Source organism: Hemitrygon akajei, chromosome 26 (assembly GCF_048418815.1).
Source record: "Hemitrygon akajei chromosome 26, sHemAka1.3, whole genome shotgun sequence".
Classification (NCBI taxonomy): Eukaryota; Metazoa; Chordata; class Chondrichthyes; order Myliobatiformes; family Dasyatidae; genus Hemitrygon; species Hemitrygon akajei.
This window is the reverse complement of record NC_133149.1, coordinates 29,460,433-29,476,092: the sequence shown is the minus strand read 5'-3', so window position 1 is coordinate 29,476,092 and position 15,660 is coordinate 29,460,433. Positions and strand designations below refer to the sequence as shown.

At 39.3% G+C, this 15,660-nt stretch overlaps 1 protein-coding gene across 2 annotated transcripts in view; it reads left to right on the top strand.

Annotated features, from left to right (window-relative positions):
• LOC140716683 (cystathionine beta-synthase-like) overlaps positions 1 to 10,894 on the top strand; it is a 49,493-nt gene extending 38,599 nt beyond the window's left edge. For both annotated transcript variants that reach the window (XM_073029506.1, XM_073029503.1), the window contains 5 exons: positions 1,852 to 1,920; positions 2,910 to 3,044; positions 6,085 to 6,193; positions 7,422 to 7,503; positions 10,650 to 10,894. In XM_073029506.1, the coding sequence (XP_072885607.1) occupies positions 1,852 to 1,920; positions 2,910 to 3,044; positions 6,085 to 6,193; positions 7,422 to 7,503; positions 10,650 to 10,804 (550 nt within the window). In that variant the 3' untranslated portion in view covers positions 10,805 to 10,894. The remainder of the gene's footprint in view (positions 1 to 1,851; positions 1,921 to 2,909; positions 3,045 to 6,084; positions 6,194 to 7,421; positions 7,504 to 10,649) is intronic.
• Positions 10,895 to 15,660: the final 4,766 nt, after the last annotated feature.

Sequence of the window (15,660 nt, the reverse complement as noted above, 5' to 3'; positions counted from 1 at the left end):
ACTCTGAGATAGGTGGATGGATGAAAGAAAAATGCTAGAGTATGTGGGAGGGAAAGGTTAGATTGATCTTGGAGTAGGTTAAAAGGTCAACTGGAGGGCCTGTATTGTGCTGTAGTGTTCTATGTTCTACGTTAAACATAGCTGCCAGATTTGATTTGTGATGGAATCAATGGCATAGAAACATAGAAAATAGGTGCAGGGGTAGGCCATTCGGCCCTTCAAGCCTGCACCGCCATTCAGTATGATCATGGCTGATCATCCAACTCAGAACCCTGTACCTGTTTTCTCTCCATACCCCCTGATCCCTTCAGCCACAAGGGCCATATCTAACTTCCTCTTAAATATAGCCAATGAACCGGCCTCAAATGTTTCCTGTGGCAGAGAATTCCACAGGTAGAACAATACTGCACAATAGACAGAGCTAAACAATGTCTGTACCAACAGATCCTACCACATTCAGTCATGAATGTTTGTGGACAAATACGCAGGTTCCTCGAGAGCAGGGGTTCCCAACCACCTTATGCCATGGACCCCTACCATTAACCAATGGCAACTCAATTCACTGCATATGATATCAATAAGTGGCAGAGAACACTGTACACAGCAAAGGCTAAGGGACTGGATAATGTCTCAGCTGTGGTACTGAAGACATGTTCTCCAGAACGATACCTGCACCTAGCCAACCTATTCCAGTGCATTTAAAACACCTGCAACTACTAAAACAAAATGAGGATTGCCCAAGTATTTCTTGTTCATAAAAAGCAGAGCAAATCCACTCTGGCTGGATATTACCACCTGGTCTTCTTTCAACCATCAGTAAAGTGATGGAAAGTATCATTAACACAGCATCTACCAATAACTTGCTCGCTAATGCCCTGTTCCGATTTTGCCTGAGCTTGGGTCCTAAACATCTCTCATGCTGAAGATGCTCATTGCCTGTCACGTTCTTATTGCCACTTTTCAGAGTATTTCAAATATTGATTAGTCTTGCTTCTTGCAAGTATAGACTGCCTCACTTGCCGATGAGCTTAGAATGGAACTGAAATTGTTCAAACTTAAGCAAATACCCTCACTTCTGACCTTACGATGTCATTGGTTGATGTTACTGAGATACTTCTGCAGTGAGGTCATGAACCTGTGATGTTCAATCTCCAATAACTACAACCACTTTCCTTTGTGCAAGAGACCATTGTCACCATTGGAGTATTTTCCTTTTGATGTTTCAACAACTACCCTGATGTCACATACCAAATGGTGCCTTGATGTCAAATGTTGTCACTTTCATCTGACCTCTGAAAAATGTTGGGAGATCAGCATTTTAATCAAATTTTGACAGTATTGAATCCACTCAATGTCATGAACATTCAGAAACATCCAATGTACTCAAGTTTGACAGTCAGCAGAGCCTTGGGACAGACCTTAGCCAACTTCTTCCTTCCATCCATTTACTATATTCAAGTTCTCTCATGTGATGACATCATGCTGCTTGACACTACTTGTGCACCTAGTGCCTCGTCATTTTGGAGCAAAGCAATACTTACCAGTAAGTCAGCATTGGAAACCACCAGTGCTTGCTTCATACTTTGCTGCAGGTTAGTGGATCGAGGGGTTGGCAATCCAGTCATGCCTCCGTACCAGCCTCAAACACTGGTGCAAGTGTTGAAAGATGGAAAAGTTATAACGAATGATTGACTAAAATATTACCATTAAAATTTAGACTAATTGAAGTTTCAGGAAGATTTTCAGTAACAGTTTGTTGTGTGAACCAATATGAACATCCAGGACTGAATACTTCTAAGATATCGAATTTTATGTTTGCTTTTGCTTCATGTTTAATCTACTGTCATATAGGTCCAAATTTCTTAGTGATGGCTGGATGGAACAGAAAGGGTTTCTGCATGTGGAGAATGACCAAGAAAGGTATGACATCAACATTTGCTGAGATCTTAGTAATTCTGGGCTAGGAAGCAGATTACTGTGTCTTGGATGTTTCCTCTTGTACGTGAAGTGCTGAACTATGGTGTATAATCTCAGACTAAGGACTTATCCCTATATAACAGAGATGAGAAGGAGTTTATTCTATCAAACAGTTCTGCAATTTTGGAATTATCCATCCATGAGTGTGGAGGTGCAATCCTTGACATTCAAGGCCTAGTAAGACAGACCTTTGAGCTAAAGGAGGGTCAAAGATAATAGGGAAGTCAGAGGAAAGGCCACAAGACATAGGAGCAGAATTTGGCCATTTGGCCGATCAGGTTTTCTCTGCCATTCCATTGTGGCTTATATATTATCCCCCTCGATCCCATTCTTTGACACCCCTACTAATCAAGATCCTACAACCTCTGTTTTAAACATACACAGTGACATGGCTTTTACAGCCATCCATGACAATGAATTCCACTGACTGGCTAAAGAAATTCCTTCTCATCTCTGTTCTGAAGGGAAGTCCTTGCATTCTGAGGCTGTGCCCTCTGGTCCTAGACTCCCCTACTATAGGAATCATTCACTCTTATGTAGGGCTTTCAATATTTGATAGGTTTCATTGAAATCCCCACTCATTCATCTAAACTCATGATGAAATGGTGGAGCAGACTTAATGGGCCAAATGGCCTAATGCTGCTGCAATATTTTATGGCCTTATGGATGGTATTTGTTGTATTTACCTGGGTTTCCAAATGTATACTGCTCTGGTGTGACAACCAGAATTCCACAACTAGTAATACAGGGTAAAATTTGGAAATGGAGGGTCATTTTTGATGGTTAGAAAATCACTGAAATTTCTTACTTAGAGCCACAATGAAAATTTTTAACAACCACCAGCAAATCATAGGAATATTGCATTTTGGGATGCATGAAGTGCTCACGTCATCTTTGAACAAATGGTTTGCGGTTTCTTTTATCTTTTGTAGTTGGTGGGATACACCGATAAATCAAATGAAGCTGCCCACAGTACAGACAGTCACTTCCACCATCTCCTGTCAAGATGTCATACAGATTCTTAAAGTAAACAGCTTGGCCAATGCTGTGGTTGTTGACTCCAGTGGGTATGTATGAATTGTTTCAAATTCGTTCTCCCTGTGACTGGTTTCCTTTGGATGCTCCGGTTTTCTCTCTCATTCCAAAGACATACAGATTAGTAGGCTAATTGACCACATGGGTGTCATTAGAATGGAAAGGCCTGTTACCGTGCTGCATCTCTAAATAAAATAAAATTAAAAATAAAAATTAATGTGATGAAAGCAACAATTATCAAGTTAAAGAATAGTTAACTTTATCACACTCAGCACATTCAACAACAACACCTTAGAGCATATATGTCAAACTCAAGGCCCGCGGACCAAATCCGGCCCGCGGTGGAATTATCTTTGGCCCGCGAGATAATATCTAATTACTATTAAAGCTGGCCCCAGTAATCGAAGCGCCTATGGCGTATGATATGGCTAATGCTGAGTTTATTCAGGTACCAGGTTTTCAGGGTTTTTAGTGTTTATTCGGCAGTCTTGCTCGGCAGTCTTCTTCATAAGAAACGGAATTTGTAAAGTGAAACACTTTGTAGTTATAGCAGAGACTGAGACACATGAGAGCAGGCTGAAAACGGAGGCAACGAAAGCTGCGTTCGCACGCGTCCGACTGATCCGGCACCCATGAAGCTGCATTTTGCTCAATCCGGCCCGTGACTTAAAATGAGTTTGACACCCCTGCCTTAGAGGAACATAATAAATGGGAGCCAGAGTGGGCTTATTAGCCCGTTCCATCGGTTCTACCATTCCATAAGATTGTTGTTCCTTTTTGTGCCCTGTGGCACATTGGGCAGCATTTTTGCCATTTCCTTAGCATTTGCTGGCTCGATGCTCAACCCAACACGGGTGGAAAGCGTGCAAGGGGCCTGCCAGATTCGAACCCAGGACCATTCTCCTTGAAGTCCGGTGTTGATGCACCACTGGCCGGCTAGTCCATAAGATGATGCTGGTTTAATTTGGGCTAGGCACTTAACTGCTCTTTTTCCATAATCCCTGACTTCCTCGCAGCTCAATTTTCTGTCAATCCCCACCTTGAATAGACTGGGTTACAGATCTTCATGATTCTCTAAGAGAAAAGAATTCCAGCTCAACCTTTCTTGATGCATCAATCTCTTAACCCTAGGAGTGAGCCTGAGGAATCGTCTCTGGAATCATTCCTTATAATTGGAGTTCAGTAATAGGGTACAGATACACTAACCCCTACAGTCTGTGTTTTATATCATTATCCCAAAATGAAGACAAAAGCTATGGCAAGTGCTGGAATCTAGAACGAGAAACAGAACACCAGAAGAACTCAACAGTAGCTGTGGAAACAGAAGGTGCAAGTCAACCTTTGTGTCAAGACTTTGCATCAGGACTAAAAGGACAGAGCGAAGGTTGCCAGTTTATTACAGTACAAGGGATGGAGTTTGGGGTGGTGGAAGAGACAGGACCATGATCAGGAGTGGATAGGTACTGGCAATCTTTCCCCTTCCCTCTCAGACCTGATGCAGTGTCTCAAGCCGAAACATTGTCTTACACCTTTTGCCTCCACAGATGCAGCTTGACCTGTTGAGTTCTTCCATTGTTCTGTTCAATATTCCATTTGTAATCCTAATTTCTGCTGTAATTGCAGGCTAAGTATTTATGTTTCATGTATCAAGATACAACCTCCATTCCTCCAGATCCTTTGTATTCTGTACTTTAGTAGTTTCACTCTATTTAAATAATAATTTGACTTCTCATTTTCTATTCCAAAATGAATAACTTTACATTTTCAAATCATTTATAATGATTATAATTTATATAGCGCCTAGCATTAACCCCTTTGATACTATGTTAGTCACTGACTGCCAATTAAAAATACTCCCTAGTTTTCCCCAGTGTTTCTCTGAGTTAGCCACTTCTCTATTCATGCCCTTGCTATTACATCCTCAAGCAGAAAGGAGAATGTGAGCTATCAATGCTATAGAATTATTTTAATAAAGTTAGTTATCCTGCGGCACTGTAAAGAGATGTTAAGAAGTAAAATTTACCAATTTACATGGGGAAATAATGGGGCAGGTGACCAAAGCTTGGTTGAATAAATCTAAGGAGCAAGAAGAGAAAGAGATGTGGAGAACTGACAGGAATCAAAAAAGGAATTCCAGAGCTAAAGACATAACAGCCAATAATGGAGTATTTAAATTAAACACAATCCCTCACACAAGCTGCATCCAAGGATACAGATATAAATGGTAACATAGTGGTTAGCATGACACTATTACAGCTCGGGGTGTCAGAGTTCAGAGTTGAATTCTGATGTCATTTGTAAGGAGTCTCCCCATGGAACGCATGTGTTTCCTCCAGGTCCTCAGGTTTGTTCCCACAGTCCAAGGACGTACCAGTTAGTAGGTTAATTGGTCACTGTAAATTGTCCTGTGATTAGGCTAGGATTAAATTGGGGTTGCTGGCGGTATGGCTGGAAGATCCGGAAGGGCCTATTTCATGCTGTATCTCTAAATAAATAAAATAAGATTTAAAAATGCCCCCAGGCCCTTTTGCCAGGACACTCTTTCTAGTATTATACCATTCACACTGTATCACCTCTCCTCATTCTTTTCACCAAACTTAGCAGTTCACAATTCTCTACATTCAATTTAATCTGCCACGTGGCTGCCCTTTCTGCTCGCCTTTCTTTCCTCTACTTTCATTCTCATTGTTTCACTGTGCTTTCTAGGCTTGTGACAATAAGAGATTTTGGAATTTTATCTTGTCTTTCCATGTCTAGATAATAGATATATTTTTAATGTTCCATGGTACTGACTCCTAGGGAATACCACTGACCACATCCCATAGTCTAAAAAGCAACACCTTACCAGATTGGAATTTCAAACAAAAAACTGAAAATGCTGGAAATCTGAGATTAAAAAAAACAAAGTTCTAGAATCCCGATGAAGGGTCCCAGCCCGAAACCTCGATTCCTTATGTCTGAGCTGCTGAGTTATCTCACCATATTCTGTGCATTACTCCAGATTGCCAGTATCTGAAAATTACCAATAGTACTTTGACATGAAAGCAAATAATATTTTTAATTTATATGCAGCACGATACAAGGTATAGTCACACTAGGAAACATTGAGTCATTGGTTAAGGATGGAAAGCTGCAGCTCTCTGACCCTGTGACTAAAGTTATTTACAAGTGGTTCAATAAGGTAGGACATTTTTCTTATATACTACATGAGCTTGACTTTAATTATATCTAAGAAATTTCTGAAACTTTTAATGATATTTTAAAATATTTTCATGATATTTACCTATCACTGTTTAGATATAAGATAGGAAATTCTATGTGAATTCTGACATCTGAAAAGACCAGAGCGTGTAAAGAATTTAAGATGGAATTAAGCTAATTCTCTTCAGTGAAAATACCTATTGATTGGAAGATTAATTTATTCAACCCTTGGCATGATATGTTCTCTTTATTTATATACATGAAGATAATTTAAGTGCTTAATGAGATTACATCAATATTTGGCAACTTTGTGCATTTTAAAGTAGTTTTACACAGAAAGACAACTGTAGAAGAGTAAGATATTTCTCTAACATTGCTGCACCAGATGGGACATTGTGCCGCAGATCAAACACTCTTATCTGAACATCATTATTATGCTTGTGTTTTTATTAAATAATTTCAACATTATACCAGCAGGTGGAGCATATAAACAGGGTTTGGGGATGGATCCATGCGTCTTAAGATACCACTGCTTTGTGGATATTTTTCAAATATTTTAGAAAGCTTATTATAATTCTTTCCATTGAGATCGACTCCTAATTTTTTCTTTGACACTGTACATTAAGAGAGGACTGTCACCAATTAAGGACTAGAATGCCAAGATTCTTTCAATAATATTAAATCACTCTTTATATTTAAACTGCCGTTATTTGAAGTGTGTAACGGTAATATGACCACGTAAGTTACAAGAATTGCCGACTGACTAAGAAAGTACATATTGATAGCAGAATTGATTTTTATTATAAATTTTATTTGCAGTTTGTAAATTCATTAGCAGAGATAGTCATTTTCTAGTTCATTTTTGCCAAGAAAATCAGAAGTTCAGCTTCCCTCTAAAACTGCCCTTTCCTTCCAATCTATGAAAACATAATTCATATCAAATCAAAGATGTGTTGTGCTTTTCCCAACAGGGTAAAAATGTGATGAGTATTCCTGATTCATTTCACTCTTACTGGGTGGGTCAAGATAAAGGCTCGATCTATGAAGACTTATATTAGCATAAGCGCTGCCACAATATACTGTACATTCAAATAGTTTCTTTGTTTTAAGTTTGATACAGTGTATTTAACAGTATTATTGGATTCTAACAAGATATGGTAATGCTCAATACATAGATCCTTTATCAACTAATTCTCCTCTCCAAATAGGTAAATTTAAATGACACCCTTGGAAAAATCTCTCAGGCTTTGACACTAAGTCACTTTGTGATAATCGTTGAACAAATCCAGGGTAAGTCATGTTTGGTTTAATTGTCTTATCTGCAAAAGTAACTACAGCAATATTACACAACTGTCGCTTTGAAGGTCTATGTTTTATGAAATTCAGACCAATGGATAAAGTGCCACGGCCATCTGTTCTTGAAGTTACGTAGCAAATTTATTTCAGAAGAGTATTCGGGTTTCTGCAGAACTAAAAGGATGTTGACCTTCACTTATTCCAATGATCATGGACTTTTACCATGAATTTACACAAATAAAATGCAATAACCCATGATAATGCACTGGTACTTCACTTTTATCTATGGGGATTAAAAGTTCTGCTACACTAAAACAGAGCATACTGGGAATACAGGGCAGGTCTGACAGGACTTGGGTCGAGACAGAGTTAATGATTCAGGTCAATGGCTCTTCATCAGGGCTGGAAAATACACCTGCTCTGGTGAGAATGTGTTTACATTTTGCCTTTATTTTCCATTTCCAGAAGTTTTTGATTTTAGAAAGATAGAAACATAGAAAATCTACAGCACAATACAGGCCCTTCGACCCACAGTACTGTGCCAAACATGTACTTCCTTTAGAAATTGCCTATGGCTACCCATAGCCCTCTATTTTTCTAAGCTCCATGTACCTATCCAGGAGTCTCTTAAAAGACCCTATTGTATTCTCCTCCTCCACCGTTGCCAGCTGCCCATTCCACGCACTCATCACTCTCTCCGTAAAAAAAAAAGTTACCCCTGACATCTTTTCCATAGTGAGTACTTTTGAAAGGAAATTGAAAGGAAAGATTTTGAAAGGAAATTGATTAGATTACCTTAATTTGTCACATGTACATGGAAACATCGAAACATATAGTGAAATATGTCACTTGTGTCAATAACAAGCATAGTCTGAGGGTGTGCTGAGGGAAGCCCACAAGTGTCACCTCACATTCTGGAACTAGATACCTACTTAACTGCATGCCTACTTGTATGAGTGGAATTTATCCTGCATCAAAATATGATGGACATACTTAGAAAGAAGGCTTTTAAGTACAGTGATAAAATGAAAAGAGCATAAAAGTATTTTTAGACTTGTAGGTAGGATTTGAATTATATCCTCAAATAATCACTACATTCAAGACTGTCCTAATAAAATAGAATTTTTTTAAAAAAAGTAGATCCATCAATGGAACACGAGCAAATCTATTCAATCTATTAAGACTGTGTGAGGTTACCTTAGCTTGAAATGTTTACACCCTCCTGATCAAAAGGAATAACTTTTAAAGTTTGAACTAGAAGCAGAATTGCTTTCTACATCGGATAGCTTCATAACTGCTTTATAAATAATTTAAAAGTATTTCCTCCAACTATATTTCCCCTGATTTTCATTAGTTTTCTGAAGGCAATGATCTGGATTTTTTATGTTTATCCAGTTAATCCAATCATGATCCTTTGTCCTTGTCCCTGTGTCCTGTGCTCCTCAGTGTTTTAATTGATGCCACATAATCTTCATTTTCATGGGACATACAAGGGGATCTATTCCTACAGATTAACTATCAGAGGAATTTTATGAAGTGATGTTGAGCAGAGAATACAGGAAATACTCTGGAGGTCTAACAGCCTCTGTGGAAAGAGGGAAAGAAAAAAAATGGGAAGATGATCTTAATGAACTTTCTTCAGAGCTGGGAAAAGTTAGCGAAAAGGCAGGTTTTAATTCAGTAAAATTTGGGATTGGGATGACGGTTTTGAACAAACGAAAGAGAAGGCCACGGCTAGGTTAAAGGAATGATACATTTCAAAGATTCAAAGTACATTTATTATCAAAGAATATATAAATTATACAACCTTGAGATCTGTTTGCTTGCAGGCAGCAGCAAAGCAAGAAACACGGAAGAATCCAATTAAAAAAATAAAGACTAACCCCCAACCCCCAATGCCCACAGAGAAAGAGAAAAAAAACCCAAAATAAATCATATAAACAATAGAACTGAGCAACAACAACAGCATTCCGAACCAATTTGAGTCCTTAGATTCAAATCCTCAGAGAAGCTCGGAGTAGGCCCAAAGCCTCAGTGTTCAATTCATCATATTAGCAGGGCAAATTGCTGCAAAGTTCATAGACACGAAGCACAGCAGCCGGGGGCAGTCTCTCAGCCTTAACATTGTGGAGAGAGGAGCTGTTTAAATTGACTGAACAGCGGATTGTACCTCGCATTAGGACCTGGGCTCCGGACCTAGATTTTGCTACCAAAGAAGCCATTCTTGACTGTTCCAAATCATCTCGACGCCCAGAACGATTCAACCTCGATTGACTCTTGACACCCTGCCTTTCCAGTCTATCTGGGCCAGTGTTTAAATAGTTCAAAAATCTCCCATCATTTCCTGTCTTTCCCTTACCCTCCCAATTAATCTCTTTCATTTTCCCTCTCTATCCCTCCCTCTTTCACCTTTGTGTGATTGTTCACTCTGTAACTCCTCTCCTCCTTGCTTGCACACTCATTGTCATTCTCCTGTTTCCATTTTCTTGTCCCTTGCTCTACCTCTTTCCCTTACTCGACCTCACTCTCTCTTCCTCCCCCACCCCAGTGCTGTCTCCTGCATTCTCCTTTGTTCTCTGTTACTCTACTTTGCTCTTCCTTACTCTATTTCAGTTTGTTCTCCCTCCATTCATCTTGCTGCCCCTTATTTACACTGCCATTCTATTGAATTTTCTTCACTTTTTGCAACCATTGTTGAGAAAGGGGAAGACTACATTGTGGTTCTCACCAATATGATGAACTGATAAGCGAGGCTTTGGGCCTACTCCAGGATGCTCTGGGATTTGTATCTGAGGACTCAAAATGGTTCAGAATGTTGTTGTTTGCTTCAATTATTTGCATGATTTGTGTTTTTTTTATTCTCTCTTGCGCATCGGGTGTTGGTCTTTTTTTTCTTTAATTGGGTTATTTCAGTTTTGTTGCTTTGTGGCTGCCTGTAAGCAAACAAATCTCAAGGTATACATTCTTTGATAATAGATGGACTTTCAATCTTTGGTGATTGCCAGTGCCTTGTAAGATGTCCTTAAGCTTCACACCATCATTGCTGTACTACTTACATTACAGTCCGGATGATAGAAATTCACCATAATACCATCAATGGTTCCACAAAGCAGCTTTAATCACTCCTCTTTGTGTTGTAGATAACGACAGTGGTGAATGTGAAAAGTGTGAAGTGGTGCACAGTGCTTGCACGTTCATGGATCTGATGACCCTTATCACGGCTGAAGCAACCAAAGAAAACCAAGCCGCTGATGTTAAAAGTTCTGGCAAACCACTATGGCAATTAATTCAGTGAACTGGAATTGAAAGAAGCTTGTATGGATTATGTTTCTTCATGATATGATTGCAACTGTGTCATCTTCAGAACTTACAATAAATCACACTTGATGATTATTACTTGTGAGCCCTCTCAGTATTTCAGAAGTTTTTGAAACTTAGGTCAGCAATATAAAAACTAAATATACAACATCTTCAAGCCATACACTAACCTATTTGAACACCTTCCAGCCCTTACCAATATTTCTAAGAGTCTTCTGCTTCATTTCCAGTGATGAGGTTTTAGCTCTGATCAAATCATCATCATTGGCTGAGATTAAGTACTTTAATGTTGCCAAGACGTAACATTAGACCTTGTCATTTCAGTGCATTGGTTTGTTATCCAACCTCAGTTACTTCCTCCTTTAATCTTCTCCCAACACCTCATCGTCCCAGTGCATTAAATAACAGTGGGCAAGATGTTAAAGGTAGTTTAGACAGAACTGGAGCTTATGGTGTGAAATGAATTCAGTTCAGAATGTGGTTAGCCAGAATATGGACCAGTAACTATCTCGATATAGCCCCTTCAGTTTCCTTACTGCATAGATTGCTGAAAGATAACATGCAGATACAGCAAAGAACTAGATAAACAAATAGTTTGCTCTAATTGCAAGATATTTGAATACAAATTTCAAAATATGTTAATTCCATAATGTAGTGGCCTGATGAGACCAAATCTGAAATATTAAGCACAGGATATTCTTACCTAAGGAAAGATTACTTGCAGTGAATAAAATTTGGGTTAATTCATAATGTGGTGTTCGCATTTAAGGGACAGATTAAATAGACTGCATCAAGAAAGAGAAGTGACCTCAATAAAACATACAACGTTCTTACCGGGTGTGATAGAGTAGATTTAAGAATGATTTTTCCACCACTAGTATGTCAATAACCAGAAGTCACGTAGCAAAGGAAAAGTGTTGGCCATTCGGGACTAATATGAAATGAAATGCACTCACATTGAGGTCAGTGAATCTTTGCTTACCAAGGGGGCAGGGAAGACTTAGTCACAAAGTATATACTGAATAGAGATAAATACACTCTTGGACATTAAAGTGCTCAGATGATATAGTATTAGATTAAGAAAGTGATGGAAAAATAAAAGGTCAACAGTCTACTCTCTCTTATGCAGATCACTATATGGTTAAGTTTTTATTTCAAACTGAAGAAAGCAAGCATTACTGAAAAGTCATACAAGTTGAGAAGTCATATTCCATACAGATGTTCATGGACTATCCTTGTAAACTGCAAGTCTTCTGTCATTGTGTTGTGGCTGCTTTGTGCCTATCTTAAATTCAAACTGTAATCCAAAAATCGGCTCCATATTTAAAAAAATAGAATGCGACTACTTGGAGACATTGTTAATATTTCCCTGAATGTAATGTACTCCCCCCTTTATAATATTGAAATACACTCTGCATTTGCTTCTATCCAGCTATGAAAAGCAGGAGAATTATCATCCTAGTTATTATAAGCTAAGTTGTGAAAATGTTGTTCTGCCTGTCTGAGTCTTGAATTGTAGCTATCAGTCTAAAACCAGGTAAATATTATATCTTTAATTTCCAAATTAGTATAAATACTATTAGTTTTAGATTAAGAGAGTTTCAGGCCAGGCCTTCACATCCCAGACTCCACCCAGCTAACAGGAGTCATCCACCACTCATTTCTAATTCATCACCTGCAGCCTATTTAAACCCAGCTCTCACGCACAGTCCTTGTTCACTCATTTGAACCAATCATCCTCAACCAGTTGCTCCTAGCCTTCAGTTACCTCATTGCCTTGTCATGTTAAGTATCTGTGCTCTCTTGTTTTGTGGCCCCTTGTGGCTTGCTATTTTGTAGTTTATTATTAAAGTTATCGCTCATCACTAAATCATCTCTGTTGCTCTGCTTTTGGGTGAAGCCTCCTCTACATTTCCTGACAGAGAGTTGTATAATAGATTGATCTGGACATTTGAACTAGTAAAGTAAGTTTGTATAGAACTATAAGACATTGGAGCAGAATTAGGCCACTCGTTCCGTCGAGTCTGCTCTGAACCCCATTCTCCTGCCTTCTCCCTGAAACCTTTGACGCCCAGACTAACCAAGAAGCTATCAACTGCTGCTTTAAATATACCCAATGACTTGGCTTCCACAGCCATTCATGACGATGAATTCCATCACTCTCAAGCTACAGAAATTCTTCCTTAGATCTGTTCTAAAGGGATTTCCTTCTATAATGAAGCTGTGTATTTGTGCTAGAATCTCCCACTCTTGGAAATACCACTCCACGTCAACTCAGTCTGGATCTTTCAATATTTGGTAGATTTCAATGAGATCCCCTTCAATTCTTCTGAACTCCAGTGAGAACAGGTGCAGAGGTATTAAATGCTCCTCAAATGTTAAACCCTCTCATACCCAGAATCTCAAATGAATGTCTTCTGGACCTTCTCCAATACCAACACATTTGTTTTGAGATATGGGGCCCAAAACTGCTCACATTACTCCAAATGTGGTCTGTCTAATGTCTTATAAAGCTTCAGCATTACATTCTTGCTTTTATATTCTAGTCTTCTTGAAAAGAATGCTAACATTACATTTTTCTTTCTTACCACTGACTCAATCAACAAGTTAACCTTTATGGAATTTTGCACTCAGACTCCCAAATCCCTTTGCATTTCCAATTTCTGATTTTGATCCTGTTTAGAAAATTGTCTGTGCTTTTATTCCTTATACCAAAGTGCATGTGAATACATTTCCCTACATTGTATTCCATCTGCCACTTATTTGCCCTCATCCTTCTGCAGGTTCCCCATTCCCTCCACCTATCTTTGTATCATCTACGAACATGGCCACAGAGCCATCAATTCTGTTATCCAGCTCATTAACATATAATATGAAAAGTAGCGGACCCAAAACTGACACCTATAGAACACCACTTGTCACTGGCAGCCAACCAGTAAAGGCTACCTTTATTTCCACTCTTCGCCTTCTGTCAGTCAGCCATCCATGCTCATATTTTTCCTGTAATACCAAAGTTCAAAGTAAGTTTATTATCAAACCAAATGTATGTCATCATATACAACCCTGAGATTCATTGTCCTGCAGGCATACTCAATAAACTCAAAATAGAATAATAACCTTAATAAAATCAATGAAGACTGCAACAACTTGGGTGTTCAACCAGTGTGCAAAAGCCAGTAAACTGTGCAAAAACAAAAATAAATAAATAATAAATATTAAATAAGCATTAAATATCAAGAACATGAGATGAAGAGTCATTGAAAGTGAAAGGCTATGGGAACACTTCAATGATGGGACAAGTGAAGTTGAGAGAAGTTATCCCCTTTGGTTCAAGAGCCTGGTGGTTAAGGGGTAATAACTGTTCGTGAAATTGGTAGTGTGAGTCCTGAGGCCCCTGTACGTTCTTCCTGACAGCAGCAGTGAGAAGAGAGCATGTCCTGGGTGGTGGGAGTCCCAAGATACTTGAATGGTCAGGGTGTGAAGGGATATGGGGAGAAGACAGAAAATTGGGGCTGAGAGGAAAATTGGATTATCCACAATGAAATGGCAGAGCAGACTTGATGGGCCAAATGGCCTAATTCTGTTCATGTATCTTATGGTCTTGTAGCCTTATGATGAATGCTGCTTTCCTGCGACAGGATTTCACATAGATGTACTCATTGATGAGAATGGCTTTACCCATGATGAACTGGGTCGCATCCATTACTTTTTACAGGATTGTCTGTTCAAGGGCATTGGTGTTTCCATACCAGGCTGTGATGCAGGCATTCAATATACTTTCCACTACACACCTATAGAAGTTTGTCAAAGTTTTAGATGTCATGCTGAATCTTTGCAAACTCCTAAGTAGAGGCACTACCACACTTTCTTCATATTTGCACTTGTATGCTGGGCCCATCACAAGTCCTCCAAAATGATAACACCAAGGAATTTAGAGTTGCTGACCTTCTGTTGAGGACTAGCTCAGGTACCGCTGGTTTCCTTCTCCTGAAGTCAATCATCAGCTCCTTGGTCTTGCTGACATTGAGTGAGAGGTTGTTGTTCTGGCACCACTCAGCCAGATTTTCAATCTCCCTCCTACATGCTGATTCATCACCACCTTTGATACAGCCCACAACAGTTGTATCATCAGCAAACTTGAATATGGCATTGTAGATGTGCTTAGCCTCCCAGTCACAGGTGTAAAGTGAATAGAGCAGGGGAGTGAAGCACCTAGCCTTGTGGTACACCTGTGCCGATGGAGGTCATGGAGGAGATGCTGTTGCCAATCCAAACTGACTGGGTCTACAAGTGAGGAAATTGAAGATCCAATTGCTCAAGGAAGAATTGAGACCAAGGACTCGAAGATTATTGATTAGTTTTGAGGGGGTGATGGTATGGAATGCTGAGCTGTAGTCAATAGAGAGCATCCTGGTGTGTGCATCTTTGCTGTCTAGATGTTCCAAGGTTGAGTGAAGAGCCAATGAAATGTCATCTGCTCTGGTGAAAACATAAGGTGACTATCATGAACTCCCACAGCCCCCCGATGATCCTGTGATTTCAGTCTCTGTGGCCGATGTGCAAGCAGCCTTTGGGAGGGTGAACCCACGAGAAACATCCAAGATGGGGTATCTGAAGACCTGAGGTGATCCATTGGCTGGAGTGTTTACTGAGACCTTTAACCACTCACTTTGGCAGCCATGGGCTCTTGTTTAACAGCCTCATTTAGCAACCTATTACCAAGTTGCTAGTGGTTAGATTAGTTAGAGCTTTATTGTCATTGCTGAGGACAATGATATTGCAGTGCTGTTCCATTAAGTGGGAATTTAATAACTGAAAACACAATGACTAAAT